The 24,479-nt window shown below is 43.0% G+C and overlaps 1 protein-coding gene across 2 annotated transcripts in view; it reads left to right on the top strand.

Moving 5' to 3' along the window:
* sdk1 (sidekick cell adhesion molecule 1) overlaps positions 1-24,479 on the top strand; it is a 577,103-nt gene that overhangs the window by 525,110 nt on the left and 27,514 nt on the right. Inside the window, exons 31-36 of one of the 2 annotated variants that reach the window (XM_033041132.1) lie at positions 319-422; positions 7,145-7,215; positions 11,844-11,979; positions 16,162-16,218; positions 21,215-21,316; positions 21,411-21,526. In XM_033041132.1, the coding sequence (XP_032897023.1) occupies positions 319-422; positions 7,145-7,215; positions 11,844-11,979; positions 16,162-16,218; positions 21,215-21,316; positions 21,411-21,526 (586 nt within the window). The remainder of the gene's footprint in view (positions 1-318; positions 423-7,144; positions 7,216-11,843; positions 11,980-16,161; positions 16,219-21,214; positions 21,317-21,410; positions 21,527-24,479) is intronic. The other variant, XM_033041133.1, reaches the window with a different exon arrangement.

Here is a 24,479-nt window from a genome sequence, read left to right as displayed (position 1 = left end):
CCAATCAATATCACCAATATACAGTGCCCTCCATAATGTTTGGGACAAAGACCCATCATTTATTTATTTGTCTCTGTAATTTGAGATTTGTAATAGAAAAAAAATGGTTAAAGTGCACATTGTCAGATTTTAATAAAGGCCGTTTTAATTCATTTTGGATTCACCATGTAGAAATTACAGCAGTGTTTATACATGGTCCCCCTATTTCAGGGCACCATAGTGTTTGGGACACAGCAATGTCATGTAAATGAAAGTAGTATTTTGTTGCATATCCTTTGCATGCAATGACTGCTCACTGTTCCCTCTCCCTTTCATCAGTTTGAAGCCGTACACTACTTACCAACTGCGAATGATGGCCACAAATGATATGGGAGACAGTGCTTTTAGCGACGAAACAGAGCCAGTGACGACGCTGCAAGATTGTAAGCAGAAGTTACACTAATATTTCACTGTTAAATTTGCTAATTTATTCACAATTTTGAACTATCACATTTTTATTTTTGTCGGTTTTTCCAATTCTGTTAGCTGTTGTTTTTCTATTTTGATGGAAAAGGTGAATTCAAGTCCAACATATTCTGGTTCTAATTACTTAGATCAGATCAGGTAATTTTTAAGGCAGGCAGGAATTAAATTGCATTGAGACATCAAATAACGAAGTAAGTTTGCGAGAAAGAGGAGTAAAGTAAAACCTTTACCACAAAGCATTCGTCAACAGTCAACGTTAAGAGCTCAATAAATATTTGCCTGTGAAATTGGTTTACTTCTATCAGTTTTAAATTACAGCGTTTTATTTATATGCATCATTTTAAACATTTAAAAAAAAAGCTAATACTGCACTTCGTTCCCAATTATTTTTATGTTCTCTCACAAAACTACTATATGCAGCCTGCTGCATTCAGTTCAGTTAATTATGATACTAATTTGATGGTAGCTGTTTTGTATTGACAATGTGGGCGGCAGGTTAGCATAGCGGTAGAGTTGCTGCCTTACGGCACTAGAGACCCGGGTTTGATCCTGACTACGGGTACTGTCTGTCTGGAGTTTGTACGTTCTCCCCATGACCTGTGTGGGTTTTTCCCGGGAGCTCCAGTTTCCTCCCACACTCCAAAAACGTACAGGTTTGTAGGCTAATTGGCATTGGTGGAATTGTAAAGTGTCCCTAGTGTGTGTAAGGTAATGTTAGTGTGCGGGGATCGCAGGTAGGCGCAGACTCGGTGGGCCGAAGGGCCTGATTCCATGCTGTATCTTTAAACTAAACCAAACAAAAAATGGTGTATTGTTTCCAACCCCCCCCCCCCCATAAAATAATCAACTTTTTCTCCAGCTGAAGTATTTCAGAAATTAGGTTGGAAAGTGAAAACAATATTGAACCTTATTTACTGTAAAGTACAATGTATGTCTGAATCCATACGAGCAATGCCGAATAAACAAGAACATAAAATGATCTTCATCCAGCACCTTTAATACAGTAAAATGTCTCCAGACATTTCACCAGAGCGCAATCTGAGAAAAAATACCCCGCATTAAAGTAAAAGGGAATCATGATGTTATCCTTGGTGGAATCAGTTTAAAAGTTACTGAGCCATGAGAATGATTTTCTCAGTGCAACAAAATCTTGAAACCAATTATAAAAAGAATGCCCCTGTGGTTTCACCATGCATAATGTAGGGAGATATTCTGCCCCCTACTATGATTACAGTATACAATTGAGATTACATGTTTGTAAATCCTCTGAGTTAAATGGTAATATCTGTTGCAATGTACCTCTTCAATTATCTCCAGCCAAATTCCTCTGATAATATCCTGAGTGAGCTATTTGAAATTTCAGAAAGCATCTTAAGCATATCAGGCATAAATATTGCAAAATGATGCTGTCCTGAAAAATCAAGGTGTTTGGTCTGCCATAGACTAACCAGCAATGATCCAAAAGTTAATTTAATCATCATAAAACTAAAAAATGGTTGCTTCCAAATTACAACTTGAAACATGCAGCCACCTATTTCTCAGGTGTGATTCAACTTTGTAAGGGAGAGGAGCTGAGGAGCTATGTGTCATTTTCATTACGTCCCTGGACGCTTCTTCTGGTGTAATCATGTTGTGAATTTTTAAACAGAAGCTATCCAAGGAGCCAATACGTAGTGTGCAAATATCCCACAATGTGAATATAAACAACCAGGCCTGAGAGGTTCTGGTGGAAACTGATTCCTTCTTCTTCCATTGCTCCTGTAATTTGATGCCTGAATCAGAGTGTCTTCATTCCAATGGCGGGATTTGTGTTTATTGGGTCAGTTTTCATCATATTGCTCATTAGCCATGAGCAGCAGTACCAAGTAAAATAAAGGGATGGTATGGTACATTATTTGTCACATGTACCGAGGTACATTTATTTTTGTATACAGTTCAGTACAAGTATCACTTATACATAAGCGCTTAGGTACATATTAGAAACGCATTTCAGATACAGTACAAATGTATAGCAGTAGTACACTGAGCTGTCAGTTTGGCGCTATTTTCAAGTCCTAGTTGTTTTAAGTGCAGGATTCTTGACCTGACCATGAAGGCCCGATGTCCAGGCAGGGTCGGCCTGGCCAAGTGTAGCCGTTAGTGTCCTCCGCCGCAGCTGTACTGCTGTAGGCCGCGTCCGGTCCACGTGCCCGGCCTCTTGGAGCGGTGCGCGGTCCAGCCTAGCCCCAGGCTGTTGCAGGGCCTCCAGGGATGAATATCAGTTTGTGTTTGGAGTTCTGTGTAATCAAGACACAGGAGTTTTAGAACAGGGAACAGCCATGTAGCTTCGTGAGCCTTCTCCTTCGTTGAATAAAATCATGCCAGATCCTGGACATCATGTCTCATTCTCGATCTAATCCCTGTGTCGCTTGTTACCTTTAGCCCACAAATCTACTAGTCTCTCTCTTGAACATGTTCGGAGACATTTCCCAGATAAATGAGTAAGAAAAGTTTTTTTTTGTTTTTTTAAAATATTTATTTTATTAGAAGCAATTGTACAAGGAGAAAGTAATCGACATAATAGTTATACAGTTTTCGTACAGCTTCAGTTTTAACATTTTATAAACTAATAAGTGAATCGGAAAAAAGAAAAAAGGAAAGAAGGGAAAGGAAGAAGAAAGGAAAAAGAAAAGAAAGAATTTCGAAAAAGAAACAAAAAAGAAAGAAGAAAAACCCCTGAACTAACGAAGAAATGAAGGAAAAAAGGCGGAGATATATCCCACTACCCTTCCCTACACCCGCTCACCCGACCCTAGCGTCGGTTTTGAATTTGTGTTCAACCATTCTGTTGTTGAAGAAATTCAATGAAAGGAGACCATATTTTGGAAAATTGATCTGATTTGTCAGACAAAACAAGCCTTATTTTTTCAAAATGTAGTGTCTCGGTCATTTCTGTGATCCACATCTTCACTGTGGGGACTGTTATCTTTTTCCAGAATTTAAGTATGAGTTTTTTCGCAGTTATTAAACCGTAGCCAAGGAAGCGTCTTTGGAATATCATTAACTTTGGGCAGCCCTCTGACATTCCTAATATTATTAATTTTGAATCTGACTCCAATCGAATTTTGAGTGTTTTAGAAATGGTATTGAAGAAAAGTTTTGAGTGATGTGAGCCAAACATGGGCAAATTGCACTAGCTTAGATGGGGCATCTTGGTCAGCATGAACGAGTTGGGCCAAAGGGCTTGTTTCTGTACTGCATCACTCTATGACTCAGCATCCACAAGTCTGTGGGATAGAAAATATCAAAGAGAATGATGTGCTAAGGTCTTAAGGACTGTGTAGGATAAAAAAAAATGCTGGAATCTAGTTTAGAAATAAAACAAAAGATAATCTCCATTAAATTTAAAGTGAGTTAATTAATGATAGATAATGAACTTAACAAAAATGATATTTCAGTCTGGACAGCTTATGCATTAAGATACATAATTACAGTACAAACACATAAATACAGAATTGCATTGGACTGCCCTGTATGACCCACTGTTTGCTGATCCCTGCTCCATTCGAGACAGTCCCTTGATGTGTCTCCATGGCAACGAGTGATCTGATTCTCTTGTACTCATGGACACCGGTAATACGGCTAGAGGTTGGGAGAAAGAGATCTGTCATGTTAATATAATACTTAAAGAACCATCGATCGTCCGTGTATGAATTTGTAAAATTATGCCACAGAGAAACTGGAGCTATAGGTTCTTTTCTTAAATCGCCCTTCTTTCCAGTTTTCCAGATCAAACCCTGAACTGGGCATTGTCTTTTACTGCCATGGACTCCATGACATAATCTAGTGATATAATACCCATTCCCACCTGCCGAACAGCTCACAACCAAGAAACATCACCAAAGGTTTTCACAGGACGGCACACTGGCACAGCTGGTAGAGCTGCTGCCTCACAGTGCTGAGGTGCTGTCTGTGTGGAGATTTCACATTCATAAAGTCCCGGCTCTGGAACTCTTTATCCAGAACTGCCGCCGCGACGTCAACCGCCTCAACTTCTCCACTCCCCTGTCTCACTCTAATCTTTCCCCCTCTGAACGCACTGCCATTGAATCACTCCGCAAAAACCCAGATTGGGTCATCAAATCAGCCGACAAGGGAGGTGCCGTGGTAGTCTGGCGCGTCGATCTCTACAAAGCTGAGGCCACGTGCCAACTCTCGGACACCTCCTCCTACTTACCCTTGGACCATGACCCCACTGACGAGCACCAGGCCACCATTTCTAGCACCATCACCGACTTCATCAATTCCCACGCCCTGCCCGATCAAGCTTCCAACCTCATCGTTCCCCAGCCCCGCACAGCCCGTTTTTACCTTCTCCCCAAAATCCACAAACCCGGCTCTCCCGGCAGACCCATTGTCTCTGCGTGTTCGTGCCCCACCGAACTCATCTCCACATACCTTGACTCCATCCTATCCCCCTTGGTCAAATCCCTCCCCACCTATGTTCTAGACACCTCAGACACTCTCCGCCGCCTCCACGCATTCCACTCTCTGGGCCCTCACCCCCTCATCTTCACCATGGATGTCCGGTCACTCTACACCTCCATCCCCCACCAGGATGGCCTCGGAGCCCTCCGGTTCTTCCTCGACCAGAGGAAGCAACCTATACCCAGCCACTGACACTCTCCTCCGCTTAGCGGAGTTGGTCCTCACCCTCAACAACTTTACATTTGACTCCTCCCATTTCCTCCAAAAGGCTATGGGCACACGCATGGGCCCCAGCTACGCCTGCCTCTTTGTCGGGTACGTTGAACAATCCTTGTTCGAGACGTACCAGGGCCCCATCCCCGACCTCTACCTCCGTTACATTGACGACTGCTTTGTGGCCACCTCCTGCACCTACACACAACTGACTGACTTCATCCACTTCACCACCAACTTCCATCCGGCACTCCAATACACCTGGACGATTTCCGACACTTCCCTACCATTCCTTGACCTCACCATCTCCATCGCAGGGGACAGACTCCTGACCGACATACATTACAAACCCACTGACTCACATGGCTATCTGGACTACACGTCTTCCCACCCTGCCCCCTGTAAAGACTCCATTCCCTACTCACAATTCCTCCGCCTACGCTGCATCTGTTCCCAGGATGAGACATTCCATACCAGGGCATCGGAAATGTCCTCGTTCTTCAGGGAACGGGGATTCCCCTCCGCCACCATAGATGAGGCTCACACCAGGGTCTCATCCATACCCCGTAACACTGCTCTCTCTCCCCATCCCCGCACTCGCAACAAGGGCAGAGTCCCTCTGGTCCTCACCTTTCACCCCACCAGCCGGCAAATACAACACATAATCCTCCGCCATTTCCGCCACCTCCAACGTGACCCCACCACTCGCCACATCTTCCCATCTCCCCCCATGTCTGCCTTCCGCAAAGACCGCTCCCTCCGCAACTCCCTCGTCAATTCTTCCCTTCCCTCCCGCACCACCCCCTCCCCGGGCACTTTCCGTTGCAACCGCAAGAAATGCAACACATGTCCCTTCACCTCCCCCCTCGACTCCATTCAAGGACCCAAGCAGTCGTTCCAGGTGCGACAAAGGTTCACCTGTATCTCCTCCAACCTCATCTACTGCATCCGCTGCTCTAGATGTCAGCTGATTTACATCGGGGAGACTATGCGTAGGTTGGGCGATCGTTTCGCCGAACACCTCCGCTCAGTCCGCAATAACCTACCTGACCTCCCGGTGGCTCAGCACTTCAACTCCCCCTCCCATTCCCAATCCGACCTCTCTGTCCTGGGTCTCCTCCATTGCCAGAGTGAGCAACAGCGGAAATTGGAGGAACAGCACCTCATATTCCGTCTGGGGACCTTGCGTCCGGATGGCATTAACATTGAATTCTCCCAATTTTGCTAGCCCTTGCTGTCTCCTCCCCTTCCTTAACACTCTAGCTGTCTCCTCCCACCCTCCCATCCGCCCGCCCTCGGGCTCCTCCTCCTCCCCTTTTCCTTCCTTCTCCCACCCCCCATCAGTCTGAAGAAGGGTTTTGGCCCGAAACGTCGCCTATTTCCTTCGCTCCATAGATGCTGCTGCACCCGCTGAGTTTCTCCAGCAATTTTGTGTACCTTTCACATTGTCTTGGTTGGTTTCCTCCGGGTATTCCAGTTTCCTCCCACATCCCAAAGACGTGTGGGTTCAGTGGCGGACTGGCCAGGGTGTCAGCTTGCCCGATGGCAAGTGGGCCCCTGATAAAGTGGGCCCCCTATATCAAGTGGGCCCCTGATGAAGTGGGCCCCCTTTGTCTCCTGGCAACCAATATTTTTAGACCCAGTCCGCTACTGTGTGGGTTTGTAGGTTAATTGTCCGCTGTAAATTGCCTCCAGTGTGAAGGGAGTGGATGCGAAAGTGGGATAACATAGAACTAGTGTGATCGGACAAGCGATGGTCGGCATGGGGCAAAGGGCCTGTCCCCTTGCTGCGTCTTTCAATTAATTCGTCAACTCTGAAATGACAGAAATTATATCAGAAGCAGACAACCTATCTGCTAAACTCCAATGGGAATTTGGCAAGGAGAGCAAAGAGGGAAACAATGGTGCGCATCTGGCCAGAAGTACAGAGAGTACGTGGCAATTAGTGGATTGGACCAATGTGTTTCACAGCTGCTTCACCTACACTTTTGTTTTCCAGTGCCCAGTGAAGCACCGGTTATCGTGTCTGTGATTCCACGCACCACCACCTCGGTACTTGTGCAGTGGCAGGTAAGTCTGGCCTGTGATTAACCCTCCATGTATTCAACATGTTCACTGAGTTAATTAAATACTAAAAGACTGTTTTCGCATTTATCATAACATGTTTCTAAATTATATTGCTGAAAAACATAATTACCAAAATTACAGAACATTAAATAGTTATCATGGCATGATAATTATGCTATCTCAACATATCTCAGATTTTCCTTTTAGGAATTTTGTTCAATTTTCTTTGAATAGTTAAACACCTAGAACGTATTAATAAGTGTATCAAATGTGGCAATGGATTACAAGCATTATAAATATTACACACTTAGCAGAACAAGCTTCTGACAATTGCTGGTGATATATTGGCTGTGTTGAAAGGCAGGCACGCTCCAGTAAAATGCTTTAATCTCTTTAGCATTGATTTATTCATTGCAACCTGATTGAAATTATCCACCTGACAATATAATTTCTGTTTGTCCTGTCGCCTTAGTTTAGTAACACTTATGCGACTTTGGTGAAATGCAAGGCATATCCCTATTACTTAACTTTTAATGTGCATCTTGAATCGTGCCACTATGATGGCAAAAATCACTCAGATCTTCTCCGACCACTTTGACATTTTTTTTCAATAAGCAACTAAAAAAGATAGAGGACTAAAATTGTATATTGCGTCAAAATAAATATTACAATGGGTCACAGGATATGAAGTGAAATGGTGTTTACATTTTGAGGGTGCCAGTCGAGAAGATTTCTCCTGTTAGCTCAAGTTGTTTGTGAACATTTTCTAGATTCCTACACACCTGTTTTAAAGTGAAAGGGGAGGTTTTTTTTTACACCGACAGCATTGAGTGCCTGGAAGGAGCTGCCGGGATGGTGATGAAGACAAAAATGACAGGGACATTTAACAGGCTTTTAGATAAGCACCTGGACATGCAGGGAATAGAGGGATACGGATCATTTGAAGATAGAGGAGATTAGTTTAACTTAGTATCATGTTCGACATGGATATTACATAAAGTGCAAGTGAAATGGATTTGCCAGCAGCGGTACAATGAAAAAGAACACACAAAAATACAATAAAAATTTAACACAAACATCCACCACAGCATTCATCACTGGGGTGGAAGGCACAAAATTCGGCCAGTCCTCCATTTTCCTCCGGGACCTCAACCCTCCCCAGTTGCCGCTGCAGGCGTCCAGATGAGTAAAAGTCAAGGTAAGTCCTGAATCGGTGCTCCTCTGGGAGACCGCGGCTTCAGGTTGGTGTAGGCCGCAGGCCGGCGGTCGAAGATTTAAAGTTCCCGCCGTGCCGCAGCCAGAAGCACCGCAGATCGCAGGGCCAGCGGTCGAAGCTCCCCTCCAGGGGTCCCCGGCGATGGTAAGTCCCCACCGCTTCCGCGGTAGAAGTAGGCCGCTGGCCGGCGGTGGGAGCTTCTTCTTCTCCCGGGTCCCCAATGAGGGATCCCAGGTTGCGGACGCCGCGCCAGCTGGAGCTCTGCAGATTGCAGCTTCAGGCTGCCGCGGGCCAGCAAACAGAGCGCTTCCCTCCGGCGACCCCCGGTGGGGGCTCGCCCGCTCCACGCCGAGAGTCCACGCTGCGCCCGCTGCTGAAGCCACGGGAAAGGGCGCACCAATCCTCGATGTTAGGCCACGGGGGAGGCGACATGGAAAAAGTCACCTCTCCGTGGAGGAGGTGACCTAAGCGGTTTCCCCCTTACCCCCCCACACCACCCCCCACACACAAGAGACAGAGAAACATTAAAAACATACATATAAACACACTAAAAAATATTTAAAAAGTAGAAAAAGCTGACACGCTGCTGGCAGGGCTGCCGGCTTGCAGCGCACCCACCGACCTTCTGGTCTTATGTCATGCGGTCTTATGTCATGCCAGCCATAAGTCGGTTTCAACGCTGAAGGAACATTTCTTGGGCCTCAGCATGTTTCTAGACCCTGTGGCTCTGACCTAGGGGAGTAATTGTCCGTCCTTGGAGTACCTGTCGGCTATCTCTCCAGGATGGTAGCATTTGAATCTTACCATTGATGTTCCCTGATAAGTGATGTAGAATCATGTAGCACAGAAGCAGGCTCAATTCATCCGTACCAACCAAGATGCCCCATCTAAGCTAGACCCACTTGCCCACGTTTGGTTCACATCCCTCTAAATCTTTCCCATTCATGTACGTACTTGTACTAAAAATGTTGTTATTGTGCTGAATGACGCCAACAGGACTACCTCATCGAGGACACACAATGGCATATGGTATTAGATTCGGTAGGCAACTTGGTCAGAATGAATTAGTTGGACTAAAGGACTTGTTTCCATGCTGCATTCTTCTATGACATCTCAAGCTCAGACCGAGGCATCCCCTTCCCCTACCAAAACCTCACACTACACATGCCTCCACACACTCTGCTGGCCTTCATTCTTAACCCAACGAGATTCATTCCACAATGTCTCTTCCCATCCTCAGTTGTACCCAAGATCCAGAAGATTGGGTTTCTCTGAAACGTCACTGCACGGTTTCGCTGTCAGATCAGCCATGAACCTGTGAGGAGAGTTGGAAATAACAGTGTGTGTACAAGGATGACTCACTCGAGAAATGTCCAGTCCAGTTTCTGGACTGATATGAAATGACCCAGAAATAGTTGTTAATGCATTTCACACCTGGAAAAATCAATTTTCAGTTGCATTACACGGGGAAAAAAATGCACCATCACTTGATTGAATTTCCAGTCCTCTTTGTGCTCAGGCAGAGGTGAGTCATGCATAGAGAAGCTTCCGTTCCAAGTTTGCACTCTGCTCTATTAATTTGCGATTTTATGTAACAAAGTTAATCGTAAAATACTTTTTTTTTAAACACACACACACACCACATGTTTGAATTTCTAGGCCAATGCATTTTGTCCAATGAACCAAAAGCAAGCTCACTATAGACCTGTGATATACATAACACCCCACATGTACACTTCATTACACAGGCAACAAAACACAAGGCTGTTTCACCGTTTGCAAGCTGTTACCCTGCCTTTTGGCCAGCTTAACCAGAATACAAATTGCTCCTATTACCTAGATCTGCCTGTTGGAGCTGCGGGAGAAAACAACATTGCAGAAACTAGTTTGCTTCATTTTGTGGTAACTGATTGCTCTGAGGGTTTGTTTTGGGGGAAAAAATAAATCAGAAGATTAGATTGGATGGCTTTGAGTGTTTGGTTATTGCCAATTGGAAGCGTTCCTATGTGTTCAGTGAATGGAACTGGTATTGATTTTGCTCAATTGGTACATTATTTTTCTCATACAGAAATATAAACTACCAAGAGCTTCCTCCAGCTATACATCTATAGCGAGTTGTGGTTTATGAGAACAAAGGAAGGGAGAACAGGAATCTGGCCTTTTTTTTTTCTTTCAAGCCTGCTTAGCCCTTGAACAAGATTGAGACTGATCTTCCATCTCAGCTCTGTTTATCTCTTATCCCCGTTTCCCTTCATTCTTGTTTTGAGTACACTTAATTATTGAGTACCCACATCTGAGTTAGGTGGAGATTCGAAAGGTTTATAAGGCCTTTATTTGGGGAAATTTCTCTTTTTAATTATAAATGACTGACTTTTTCATTTTGAGATGGTACCACTTCAATTCTGATCCCCAAGGCAGGGAGAACGTCACATGGACCTCTTTTCTTTCAAGCTACTGAAGAATCTTAAAGCCTTTGATAAGATCAGTTCCCATTCTTCTAAACATTCTACAGTATAACCCAGTTTACTCAATCTTTCATCCTTGCACATTCCCCACCACAGGAATCAAGCTAGTGATTTTTCTTTGCACCAGGCAAGCTTTTCAATCAGTATAAATACTGTAACTAAAACTTTATACGGAACTCTGGATGTGATTCCATCAGGAACAAAGAAATAAAGCAATACAGCACAAGAACAGGCATTTGGCCCACAATGTCCATGCTGAACATGATGGCAGGTTAATGAATCTCCTTTGCCTGCACGTGATCCATTTCCCTCCATTCCCTGCATATCCATGTGCCTATCTAAAGATCCTTAAATGCCATTATAGTGTCTGCCTGCACCACCACCCCAGAGAGCATTCCAGGCACCCACCACTTTCTGTGTTAAAAAAAAACTTGCCCCACCCATCTCCTTTGCACTTTGCCTCTCTCACCGTGAAGCTATACCCTCTAGTCTTACGCATTTCCACGTTGAGAAGAAGGTTGTAGGGGTATAATTTTAAAATACCCTATGTATGCCTCTCATCATTATATATTTTAGAGCAAAATATCTTTTGATGTATGAATTGCAATCCTCGTATCATAAAACCTGAAATATGAAAATTGTCTTACTGTACCTGAATGTAAATCATGAGTGAGGATACCCACATCCACTCCGAATACCAATAATACCACGTTGCCCATCTTTACTCTGCTTGTCTATCTTTTCTTCCAAACTGGATAACTTAACACCTCTTAGTTTTATACCCATCAGTTATCTTTTTGTCATTTATTTAATCAATACGTAATGCTCACTGCCTCACTCTGTCTCCCTCACTGTACATCTTTGCATCCTATTTTGTAGTAAAAAGTAATTCCACACATTCACCATCATAAGTGTAAATTGAGAATAACTTTTGTTTTATTTCTTCTTAGCCACCAAAGGAAGAAAGTTTAAATGGCATACTGTTGGGGTTCCGGATTTACTACAGAGAGCTTACATATGAGAATGTACCTGGATTCAGCACACAACATGTCGGGGACTCTTCTGCTGTGCAGACGGAACTAACACGTGAGTGACCGCAAGTGGCATGTCTGCCGACGACTTTGATGTGATTCAAAAATATTCCCCTTTGTTGTTTATATGTTGTATCTGCCAACCTTTAAAGATTGTTGCACCGTTATCTCACTTGGAGTTACTTCTCACAGACTAATAAAATGTACATATTGTTTTTTTAAAGATGAAGCCTCAATTATCAGTCCTGAGATCTACCATATTTCCTTCAGTTGAGAATATTCAGCTGATGTCGCTGATCTAACTTCCATCAGTTCTCCCCACAACCTAGAGCATTCCAAGGAAATAATGTCTGTCCAAGCCTTGTATCTGATACCCTCTAATCTAGGCTGTTTTTAATCCAAGGAGGACACAAAATGCTAGAGCGGGTGTGAAGATGGGTCCCAACCCGAAATATCTGTCATTTCTGTGATTTTGCTTTGAATTCAATATATTTCTCATTTGTGGATTTCTCACTGATGTTTAGCAGTCAGAATTGGAATGTGCATTTATAACCAGGCTGCTATTTTTAACACTCATCCTCGATTATGGATTGTTTTCCCTCGCTGGGCTGCATTGCTTCCAGTATTCATGTTGAGGCTATGGTTTAGTTTAGTTGAGAGTTACAGCGTGGCAACAGGCCCCTTGGACCAACAACCAGCAATCACCCGTGCACTAGGGACAATTTTTACAGAAGCCAATCAACCTACAAACCTTCACATCTTTGGAACATCTATTGTTTGCTCAACAATACATGTGATGCCAAGTTTCATTGTCTGTCACATCAAAAACAGAAAGTGTTTCTTCTATTCATTTGCTCCATAAGGAGTTTGCTGACAAAGGCAGCATTTTTTGCCCATTCCTCAAGAAAGTGGTTTGTGAGGTACAATTTTGAAACGTCAGAGCTCCTGTGGTGAAAATGCTCCGTGGCGCTGTGGTTTATTTAGCGGCAGGGTGTTGATGGAGACATTGATAAATTGTGAATTAGTGGGAAATATAGAGGAACAAGGGGATTGTGGAGTAGAACAGGACAGGGGTACATAAAGTATTTACAAAGACTTACAGGTTACATGCTGTAATTGGCCGAGACATAGAATACATGATCTGGACTGTAACACTGAAATTATATAACACATTTGTTGGGCCTTAGCCAGAATGCAGTATACTGTTCTGCTTAGCTCGTTAGAGGAAGGATGTAATAGCACAACAGAGTGTCCAGAGAGATTTATGAGAGTGCTGCCAGCGAATTATGGTTATGTGGAATAACTATAGAAGCTGGTGCGGTTTTCTTTGAACCAGAGGAGACTAAGGGGAGATTTGATTGAAGAGTATAACATTTTAAGAAAGCAAACAGCTTCACATAGCAGCGAGGTCAGTAACTTGGAGGCAGAGGTAAGGGAAAAGTCAAGAAGAATTATTTGCGGGAGGAATTTGGAACTCGTTGTCTGATAGGATGGTGAAGAGCAAAGGTCTCACCGCTTTTAGGATGGAATAGATATTCAAATTAGAGCCACAGGTTGTAGGATTAGAACCAAAATCTGGACAATTATATTAGCATGTTCCATTTTTGGGTCGCAGGGGCATGGTGAACCAAATGGCCTCCTTCAGTAACCTACATCTCAGTGTTACTGTGAGTCACTGCAGTGTGTGGTAGATGTTGTGCACTGTAGCTATGTTATGGATTCCAGCTATGCGTGTTATAAGTGATAGGATTACATTTTTAAAGGTTAAGGTAGTCGCAGAGATGGCAAGCTGGGTGTCTGGGTAATGGAGTGAGCTTGGCAGATCTCTGTTGAAAAGGTACTTCCACTTTTGCCAGCTGATGAGAAAAATGTAAAAGAAAATGTAGAGCTCCCTTGTTTTGGGGACATGACTTGAATGAATATCTTCAATGACTTCTCTGCACAAATCTCAAGTTGCAGTACAATTCAGGCTTTATTGTGTTCATTGAATATTTAACGAAGCAATGCACCAGTTTCTGATCGGTTCTCCTAACTTCCACAGAAGAACAGTCTAGCATAGAGGAATGGGCCTTATTACATAAATCCCACTGACAACTTTACATGCCTCCCTGTCTCTCTGCTTTGATCATATTTTATAACTCAGTGTATAAGCAACAACCAGACTAGAACTAAACAGAGTGCTCTGTCCAGGGATATATCGTCTGGAAAACTACTGTGGTAAACAAGGGGAAAATTACTCGAACAATAATGGAATCTTACTTTAAAAAGAAAATTAGGGGAAGATTGGACGGTTATTTATCTGCTGTAAAAGTGTCTCAACTGATCAGAGTATCTAACTCTCACGTTTTCTGGTTTTATTGATTTCGCATTTGCAAAGAAATGTCTGCATTAAAGCCAGAGCTATCACTGAACTAGTGCCTACAGAGTTTGCAAATGTTCCAGCAGTATGTTTGGTTCATTTATTTAATGTGTGTTCCACTTAAATGTCTTTCCATTTTCATTATTGACTGAAGCAGTTTATTGATGTATTTGACTTAAGTCGCTCCCCTTGTGTTCCATCACTTCTAGGATGATATCTGTTGCTGCCATTCTTATATAGAAAGGGGCGGTCAACAAATAGAATACAGAAAGAGATTGCTAAAAGAATATTTCAGACTCCTTTTTCACACTAATGAACAATCAGAAAAATAGAGTTTCAATTTAAATGTTACTGATAATCAGGATCTTCAAGTAACCTTGCTTTGTCCACAAGGAAGGTTTTAATGCAAATGGTGAAAGTAAGTTCAGGAAAAACAATACTTATGTTTCTGGAAAAAGACTGAAACATTCCATATGATAGTTTGGGTGTTCCCTTATAAGAAGGGATTTAGGACTATCGTGGGAATAATGTGGCTGGTTCACTGGGACAACAAAACTAAGAAGTGGCACAGTTCTGATGAGGGACCACGAAAGCTCGAGAGGCTAGCAATGTGTGGTGCTGTTTTTATCAAATGTGATTTCCCAAAAATGGGTTCTCACCTCATAAAGAGTGAAACGCAATTGTGACCACTTTCTGACGGAAACTACCACTCTGGAAATTTTCCTGTGTTCATTGTGCCCAATACAAAGCACAATGTACAGTTGCACCCAAGGCCCAATGTGTCTTGAAGTTTAAGTAAAACACAAAGTGGTGGAGGAACTCAGTAGATCAGGCGACATCTGTGGAGGGAATGGATAGAAGATGTTTTGAGTCGAGACCCTTCTCCAGACTTATTGAAGTTTGAAGCAGTGAGTCTATTAACAAAACTGCTGCTGGCACTCTGCACGATAACCATGCGGCCAGTCTTTTACAGCACATGTTAGTGTCTAGACTGAAGGAGACCTATTAAAAATGTTCAAAAGATGGAAGGGTTTGAGTCTGGAGTTAATAAGCAGTAGCTGGTATTGAATGCTTCTACTAATCAGTGCCACAGTAAAAGGTATAAATTTAAAACATAGTAACATGTACACCTAAACCAATCCACTGTGTCCTTGGCTGCCTCCTCCATTTATCATATCTAATAATATTAGGTATCAGGTCCCGTGAAAAAGAAACCTTGAGGGAAGACTTTATATAAATACACAAACTCTAACTACATTCTGCAATACTTTACCACATTTAGCTTCTGAAGTCAGTTCCATCATAAAATTTCATCACTAGCATCTACTTGCAGAAAGGTGTCGTAGGCTATTGGGAAAGAGTTTGATTTGAAAAAATACCTCTGGTACTGACTCAGGAAAGTAACCTGATGCTGCCTCCTTCTAAGTTTACATTTCTAGGATCCAATGAAATAGAATTGAGCTGCAGTGATGTAGTTCTAAAGAGTAAGAACTTTGAGAATTATTGGATAAAACACTTGCATAAAGGTAAGTACGAGCCAATGCAAGTGAGTGCCATTCATTGGTCTGAAGGTGACCTATTATCATTTGAAAATGTGACTATATTTTACACACAACTTGAAAAACAAGCTCCATGAGTTTGCAATGTTTCTCACATTTGCTGATCATAAATGTAAAGCTGATGCTTCTATAATGTCAATACCTTTGTTCTAGATTGGAATTTGAATATAGCATTAAAAGCATTAACACGTTGCAGTGAACCTCTGTCACTTATTCACATGTTATTAATTGAACCTTAACCTTCTCTTTGCTCATTAATGTTTGCAGATGCTAATTTTCTAAACCCTAACTAACGTTTTGCTTTACTTACCTCACATAGCTGAGAGTAGCTTCAAGACAATCACCAGCTCCACAGTAACCGAATTTGACCTAACACGTAAGTGTAGACATGCTCTGTTTTTGATGTTCTGATTCCATTTTGAATTGTTTGTTTAGATACAGTGTGGAAACAGGCTCTTCGGCCCAGTGCGGCCAGTACGACCATCGATCACCTGTTCACACTCTTTCTATGTTATCCCACTTTTTCATCCACTCCCCACACTATACGGGCAATATACAGAGACCAATTAACCTACAAATCCGCACGTCTTTAGGGTGTAGGAGGAAAATGGAGGGCCCAGAAGAAACTCATGTAGTAACAGAGAGGGCGTGTAAACTCCACACAGACAGCGTGCGAGGTCAGAATCTAACCCGGTTCTTTGGCATTGTGAGGCAGTAGCTCTACCAGCTGCACCACTGTATTTTCAGCTTTTATACAACTCAAATTTGACAAGTATTCAGATATTGAATTAGTGGTTCAGATATAGTGTATCTTCCCTCTTTCTGTTCTGTTGTTTAAAAGCAATCAGCCACCTAACTTTTTCCTAAGGAGATGCAAGAATCTTCAGGTTCTGGATTCTTGAGTAAAACACAAAGTGCTGGAGTAACTCTGCGGGTCAGGGTCCCGATCTGAAACTCAGACTGAAGAAGTGTCCCGATCTGAAACATTGCCTATCAATGTTCTCTGGAGATGCTGCCTGACCTGCTGAGTTACTCCAGCATTTGCGGTTTACTAAATATTTTCTAATATGTGCAGAGAGGATTGTGTAAAGATGAATTCTAATTCATTCAGCAGATATTCTTGCAGTAAATGTTTCTGTAATACTAATCCCTTCTATCCTTCCTGGTCGACCTATCTCTGCACACGGCTTCCTTTATTCCTCTCTTTTCTTTTCCTGTCACTGGCAATTAATTTAATCACTTTTTAAAATATAGAAATTTAAATGCTTTTTTTTGGGGTAATATACTTTGCTGCCCAGATCTGCTACAATATTACATCTTCCCTCCCTTGTTCCTCTTTTGGATTTTGTGAGCCATAAGACCTTCATAAAGTGTACAGAGAGCCAGTCTCCTGACAGCAATATAACACATCTGCTCTGCTCAAAAATGGAAACTTGCGGAAGCAAGATTTAATGCTTATGTTACATTATTGAAACGTGATTCAATCTCTACTCAAAAACTTTGACCTGTTAGATAAACATGATTGTTTTACAAAGTCACTAAGGCCCAGAATTAGCCCGTTGGCTGCCAAATGTTTGTTGGCTCCTCGTAGAGCAATTGCAGTCTCACAGCTCCAATGAACCAGGTTCAATGTCCTCCATCTGTGTGGAGTTTGCATGTTCTTCCTGTGACTCTGATAGTTTTCCCTCAGGTGCTCCAGTTTACTTCCAGCATCCCAACTATGTTTATATGACTGCTAAATATTGCATTAGTGTAAAGTCGGAGAATCAGGGTGTTATTAGAGTCATAGAATCATAGAGTGATACAGTGTGGAAACAGGCCCTTCGGCCCAACTTGCCCACAACGGCCAACATATCCTAGTTACACTAGTCCCACCTGCCTGCGCTTGGTCCATATCCCTCCAAACTAGTCCTATCCATGTTCCTGTCCAAATGTTTCTTAAACATTGGGATAGTCCCAGCCTCAACTACCTCATCTGGCAGCTTGTTCCATACACCCACCACCCTTTGTATGAAAAAGTTACCCCTCAGATTCCTATTAAATATTTTCCCCTTCACCTTGAACCTATGTCCTCTGGTCCTAGATTCCCCTAGTCTGGGCAAGAAACTCTGTGCATCTACCCAATCTATTCCTCTCATGATTTTGTGCACCTCTATAAGGTCACCCCTCATCCTCCTGCGCTCCATGGAATAGAGACCTAGCCTGCTCAACCTCTCCCTATAGCTCACACCCTCTAGTCCTGGCAACATCCTCGTAAATGTTCTCTGAACACTTTCAAGCTTGACAATATCTTTCCTATAACATGGTGCCCAGAACTGAACACAATATTCTAAATGGGGTCTCACCAATACAACTCTTATACAACTGCAACATGACCTCCCAACTTCTATACTCTGACTCATGAAGACCAATGTGCCAAGAGCCTTTTTGACCATCTTATCTACTTGTGATTCGACCTTCAAGGAACCATGCACCTGTACTCCTAGATCCCTCTGCTCTCCAACACTCCCCAGAGGCCTACCATTTACTGTTTAGGTCCTGCCCTTGTTAGACGTCCCAAAATGCAACACCTCACATTTCTCTGTATTAAATTCCATTAACCATTCCTCTGCCCACCTGGCCAATCGATCCAGATCCTGCTGCAAACTTTCACAACCATCGTCACTTTCTGCAAAACCACTAACTTTTGTATCATCAGCAAACTTGCTAATCCTGCCCTGTAGATTGTAATCCAAATCATTGATGTAGCTGACAAACAGTAACGAGCCTAGCACCGAACTCTGAGGCACACCACTTGTCACAGGCATCCAGTCCGAGAAGCAACCTTCCACCATCACCTTCTGCTTCCTTCCATGGAGCCAAATTGTTATCCATTCAGCTAACTCTCCTTGGATTCCATGAGATCTAACCTTCCAGAGCAGCCTATCACGTGGAACCTTGTCAATGGATTAATGGTTATGTAAGAAAGTACGTTACAGGGAAGTAAACAAAGGAATGAGATCTGCGATCTGACACGCATCTCAAAATCACCACTGCCTCTTTTTCACCTCTCTGCTGACTCTAAATGTTCTGACTGCTTGTCCAGCAAACGCTACAGATGTCATCAATCTCAATGAGCATAATCTCTCATGTCGATGAGCAGAAATGTGTCATAAATTCATGTGAAAGGTGCAGTATTAGGCCATTTGGCCCATCAAGTCTACTCCGCCATTCAATCATGATTGATCTACCTTTCCCTCTTTACCCCATTCTCCTGCCTTCTTCCCATAACCCCTGATTCCCGTGCTAATCAATGATTTAAAAACTGGAAACACTAAAGCAATTAGCTTTGATGCCTGCAGCAAACTCCACTCACTGTCTCGCCTTCCGTTTCCCTCGCCAGTGACACCATCTCCAACAGGAAATAGGCAACGTTTCGGGCCGAAACCCAGGGGGTTTCGGCCCGAAATGGTGCCTATTTCCTTCGCTCCATAGATGCTGCTGCACCCGCTGAGTTTCTCCAGCACTTTTGTCTACCTTCGATTTTCCAGCATCTGCAGTTCCTTCTTAAACACCATCTCCAACATCTGTCTGAGACTGAACCAGATGCTTCACAACTTGACTGTCACATTTGACTTTCACGTGAGCTTTGGACCACGTAATGGAACCCAAAAAAAATCACAGATTTCCACTTTTAAAACATATATAAATCTAACTACCTCAGCACCATCTCGAGTATTGGTTAATTCCCAGAATGGTGGGACTGTTACATGCTGAGAGAATGGAGTGGCTGGGCTTGTATACACTGGAATTTAGAAGGATGAGAGGGGATCTTATTGAAACATATAAGATTATTAAGGGTTTGGACACGCTAGAGGCAGGAAACATGTCCCCGATGTTGGGGGAGTCTAGAACCAGGGGCCACAGTTTAAGAGTAAGGGGTAAGCCATTTAGAACGGAGATGAGGAAACACTTTTTCACACAGAGAGTTGTGAGTCTTTGGAATTCTCTGCCTCAGAAGGAGGTGGAGGCAGGTTCTCTGGATACTTTCAAGAGAGAGCTAGATAGGACACTAAAAGATGGCGGAGTCAGGGGATATGGGGAGAAGGCAGGAACGGGGTACTGATTGTGGATGATCAGCCATGATCACATTGAATGGCCGTGCTGGCTCGAAGGGCCGAATGGCCTACTCCTGCATCTATTGTCTTTTGTCTATTGCTGAAATCTTCATCCGCGCCTTTGTGAATTTCAAACTTAACTCCTTCAGCATGCTGCTGCCTGGCCTTCATTGCTCTGCCAGCATCATAAACTCTGCTGCTTCTACCTTAACTTGCATCGTCCCATTTACCAGTGCTTTTGCTGTGATGGTACGCGCTGGTGCAGAGTACTGACACCTCTAACATGACATATATGTTTACTCATCGTGTTTAGCCAATGGATGACTTAAGTGAATAAATAGAACGTGTAAATCAGCATCTGCAGTTCCTTGTTTCCCCAAAACCATTTATTTGTTTAGACATAAGAGTTCAGTTATTATATTACAAATCAGTGTTCCCAGCTGAGGGTATATTGAGGAAAAAATTGTTGATAAATGTAGATTAAAAACAAAAAAGCACTGCCAATCACACGTGTTTCATAAGTTTGCATGTGTTGGGATCAGAATTAGGTCATTTGGCCCATCATGTCTACGCCACCATTCAATCATAGCTGGCCTATCTCTCCCTCCTAACACCATTCTCCTGCCTCTCCCCATAAACCCTGACACCCGCATTAATCAAGAATCTATCTCTGCCTTAAAATATCTATTGACTTGGCCTCCAACCTTTGTTAGTGTGCATAGGCTCAGTTAAATAGAGCTTTTATTTTAAAATTCTCACACTTGTTTCCAAATCCGCTCATGGCCTTGCCTTTCTAATCTCTGAAAACATGTTCCTTTAACCCTAACTGTTTTTATCATCCTGCGTTTTAAACGCATTGCCACTGGCAGCTGTGCCTTCCATCTGAGAATCCCTTCTGTTTTTAATTCTCCTGATTGATAAAAGGGAAATAAAACTCAGGATAGAGCAGTTTTGTGTTAGGACTGAGACCTGGTTATGAAAGAATGATGGGATAAGTATCCAGAAATAGAAAAGATGCTAAACTTCACTCCAATCTGTCACCAGCTCAGGGAGAGGTACCCGTGAACCTGGATCTGAGAAAGACTCCTCAGGCTAAACTAAAGGTTGCCCAAGAGAATCACAACTTCTTGTTTGCTCAGGGAATTCCTCTCACCTTCTGATTTCTCCAAAGAACTGTTCCCCTTTGCAATCAAACCTGTAAATCAAAATGGTAAACATACTGGTTTAAATTTTGCACCTGTAAAACATAGAGGTTTTTTTCATATCTATTCACAGATCTGAAGAAATACACAAGATATGAAATCTTAATGAAAGCATTCAACGTTGTGGGTGAGAGTCCAGCCAGCAGCCCCAAGGAGGTCTATGTGGGAGAAGCAGGTGAGCAAGCTGAGGGACAGAAGCAAACATTTTTCTCTTCTTTCAGCATGCATTGTTTGGTCACCACTAAACCTCTGTGTGGTTCTTCCATTAGTTCCCACAAGAGGTCCTCAAGATGTGAAGATTCGAGCTCTTACGGCAACCCAGCTGGAAGTTGCATGGAATCCACCACCATCAGAGGCACAGAATGGCAAAATACAGGGTTACAAGGTAAGCATCAATTCAATGAGCTCAGTTAAAAACGTGTTTTTGTTGTTAATGGATAACTGTGTGTTAAAGAATCCATTTTATACTTTTGGGAGCATTCCATTCGGGCCCCTTTATATTTTACTGTTGCTTTTACAGATGATTTTACAGACTCACCAGGCATGTAGCTTAGTCTAGTTTAGAGATACAGCGAGGAAACAGGCCCTTCGGCCCACCGAGTCCATGCCGACCAGCAATTCCAGCACACTTACTCAATCTTACACACCTTAGGGACAATTATAATTATACCAAGCCAATTCGCCTACAAACCTGTACGTCTTTGGAGTGTGGGAGGTAAGCTGAACTCCCAGAAAATACCCATGTGAGTCATGCACAAATTCCATACAGACAACACCCTTGATCAGGATCGAACCTGGGTCTCTGGCACTGTAAGGTAGCAACTCTACTGCTGCGCCACTGTGCCGCCCATGTAAGATGAATACTACATCACAGGTGAATTGGACGCTAAGTCTAACCAAGCATAACAAAGTGTTGTCGACACCAGTACCATTTACACTTATTGAAGCAATCTCTTGTCCATCCTGAGGAAATACCATAATTTTCACTTACCAAATGTAAGGTTAGTTGGATCAACAATCAGTGAACCATTGAAACTAATGTAAAATGTGAAGGAGACATTAAGTTACTATCTCTATGTTGACCTTATCTCTATCCTCCATAAACATTATTTTATGCTTCCAATTTAAAGGCAGCTTTATTGTTGAAAAATATATTCCCTGAGGTCTGAGCATTTTAAATGCAGGCAACAAACCATTGTTCAACAATGGCTAGACAAGCAAAAGTAGATGGAATTGTTTTGTTTCTGCAGTGTTTAGTTTTGTGAATACAGTGGTGAAACAGGCCCTTCAGCCCGCGCTGACCAGCGCTCCCCACACCCTAACACTATCCTACACACAGTAGGGACAATTTACAATTTTACCAAGCCAATTAGCCTACAAACCTGTATGTCTTTGGAATGTGGAAGGAAACCTGAGCTCCGGAGAAAACCCACGGGGGGAACGTACAAACTCTGTATAGACAGCAACAGCTCCCAGGTCTCTGGCGCTATGAGGCAGCAACTCTACTGCTGTTTAAGAAGGAACTGCAGATGCTGGAAAATCGAAGGTACACAAAAAAGCTGGAGAAACTCAGCGGGTGCAGCAGCATCTGTGGAGCGAAGGAAATAGGCAACGTTTCGGGCCGAAACCCTTCTTCAGACTCTACTGCTGTGACTGACTCAAGACTAACTTTTCCATATTTTATAATGTGCCATTAGGATTGCCAAGTCTTTTGCAAAGAATTGAATAGTTAAACACAGAGGGGAAATAGCCAGAAGATTAAATTAGTGACATTGTAACAACAGAGGGGGGAAAAATACTTTGAAAATGACAAGATCTTTATTTAACAGCGAGTGTGATTGTTATAATATTCTACTTTACTCCATGGTAAAACAGCGGAATTATTAAAATTAACAACCTGTTTCAACGTTTGGTGATATGAGCCGTTATTGCAGATTAAGACAGCTAGATACTTGATATGAGGTGCTCATTGAAATAATGTTCAAAATATATGAGCAATGAGCACAGATTTAGAGGATTTAATGACAGAACTTGAAGTTACTAAAATTAATACAACTAAATATTCTAACAGTTTAGTGCTTGCAAAGACTATTTGTGTCACAGTATTTATCAGTATTTGATCTTTATTGCGAGAGGATTTGACTTTTATCACAAGAGGATTTGAGTTCAGGAAAATAATATATTACTCCAGAGATGCTGGGTGACCCGCTGAGTTACTCTAGCTTTTTACTTCTATCTTCAATATATTACCGCAAGAAATGCAACACCTGTCCCTTCACCTCCCCCCTCGACTCCATTCAAGGACCCAAGCAGTCGTTCCAGGTGCGACAAAGGTTCACCTGTATCTCCTCCAACCTCATCTACTGTATCCGCTGCTCTAGATGTCAGCTGATTTACATCGGGGAGACCAAGCGTAGGTTGGGCGATCGTTTCGCCGAACACCTCCGCTCAGTCCGCAATAACCTACCTGAACTCCCGGTGGCTCAGCACTTCAACTCCCCCTCCCATTCCCAATCCGACCTCTCTGTCCTGGGTCTCCTCCATTGCCAAAGTGAGCAACAGCGGAAATTGGAGGAACAGCACCTCATATTCCGTCTGGGGACCTTGCGTCCTTATGGCATTAACATTGAATTCTCCCAATTTTGCTAGCCCTTGCTGTCTCCTCCCCTTCCTTAACCCTCTAGCTGTCTCCTCCCACCCTCCCATCCGCCCGCCCTCGGGCTCCTCCCCCTCCTCCCCTTTTCCTTCTTTCTCCCACCCCCCATCAGTCTGAAGAAGGGTTTCGGCCCGAAACGTCGCCTATTTCCTTCGCTCCATAGATGCTGCTGCACCCGCTGAGTTTCCCCAGCAATTTTGTGTACCTTCATTATATTACAGCAGTTTTATAGAGGCTTTATAAGACCACCTCTCGAATATTGCAGAATTTTGGTCTGCTTCTAAAATATAATTTATCTGCCAAACAGGGATTCAAAAGGCGGGTCCCAGGAGTGGCATCATTGACTTCTGAGAACAAAAATGTTAGAATAGACCTGTGTCCAGTGTTTAGGAGAATGAAAGGAAATCTCAATTAAAACTGACAGGGCTCAATAGCATGGTTGCAGGGGGAACGCTTGCCCTGGCTGAGGAGTGTAGAACCAGACGTCTCAGAATATACATTTAGGACTGAGATGACGGAAAGATTTTGGACTTTTCTACCCCGAAAGATGTGGAGTCCCAGCCATTTAGCTCATTCAAACCAAACGTTGATAGATTTTTGGATAGTAATGGAATCATAATTCTCTGATGATTGCAGAACTTTCAACATTATGTACAACTACTCAGAAAATGAAGCGATCTAT

The sequence above is a fragment of the Amblyraja radiata genome, chromosome 22 (genome assembly GCF_010909765.2).
Source record: "Amblyraja radiata isolate CabotCenter1 chromosome 22, sAmbRad1.1.pri, whole genome shotgun sequence".
In the NCBI taxonomy this organism is placed as follows: domain Eukaryota; kingdom Metazoa; phylum Chordata; class Chondrichthyes; order Rajiformes; family Rajidae; genus Amblyraja; species Amblyraja radiata.
Note: the sequence above shows the minus strand (reverse complement) of the source record. Positions and strands in the feature narration are given on the sequence as shown.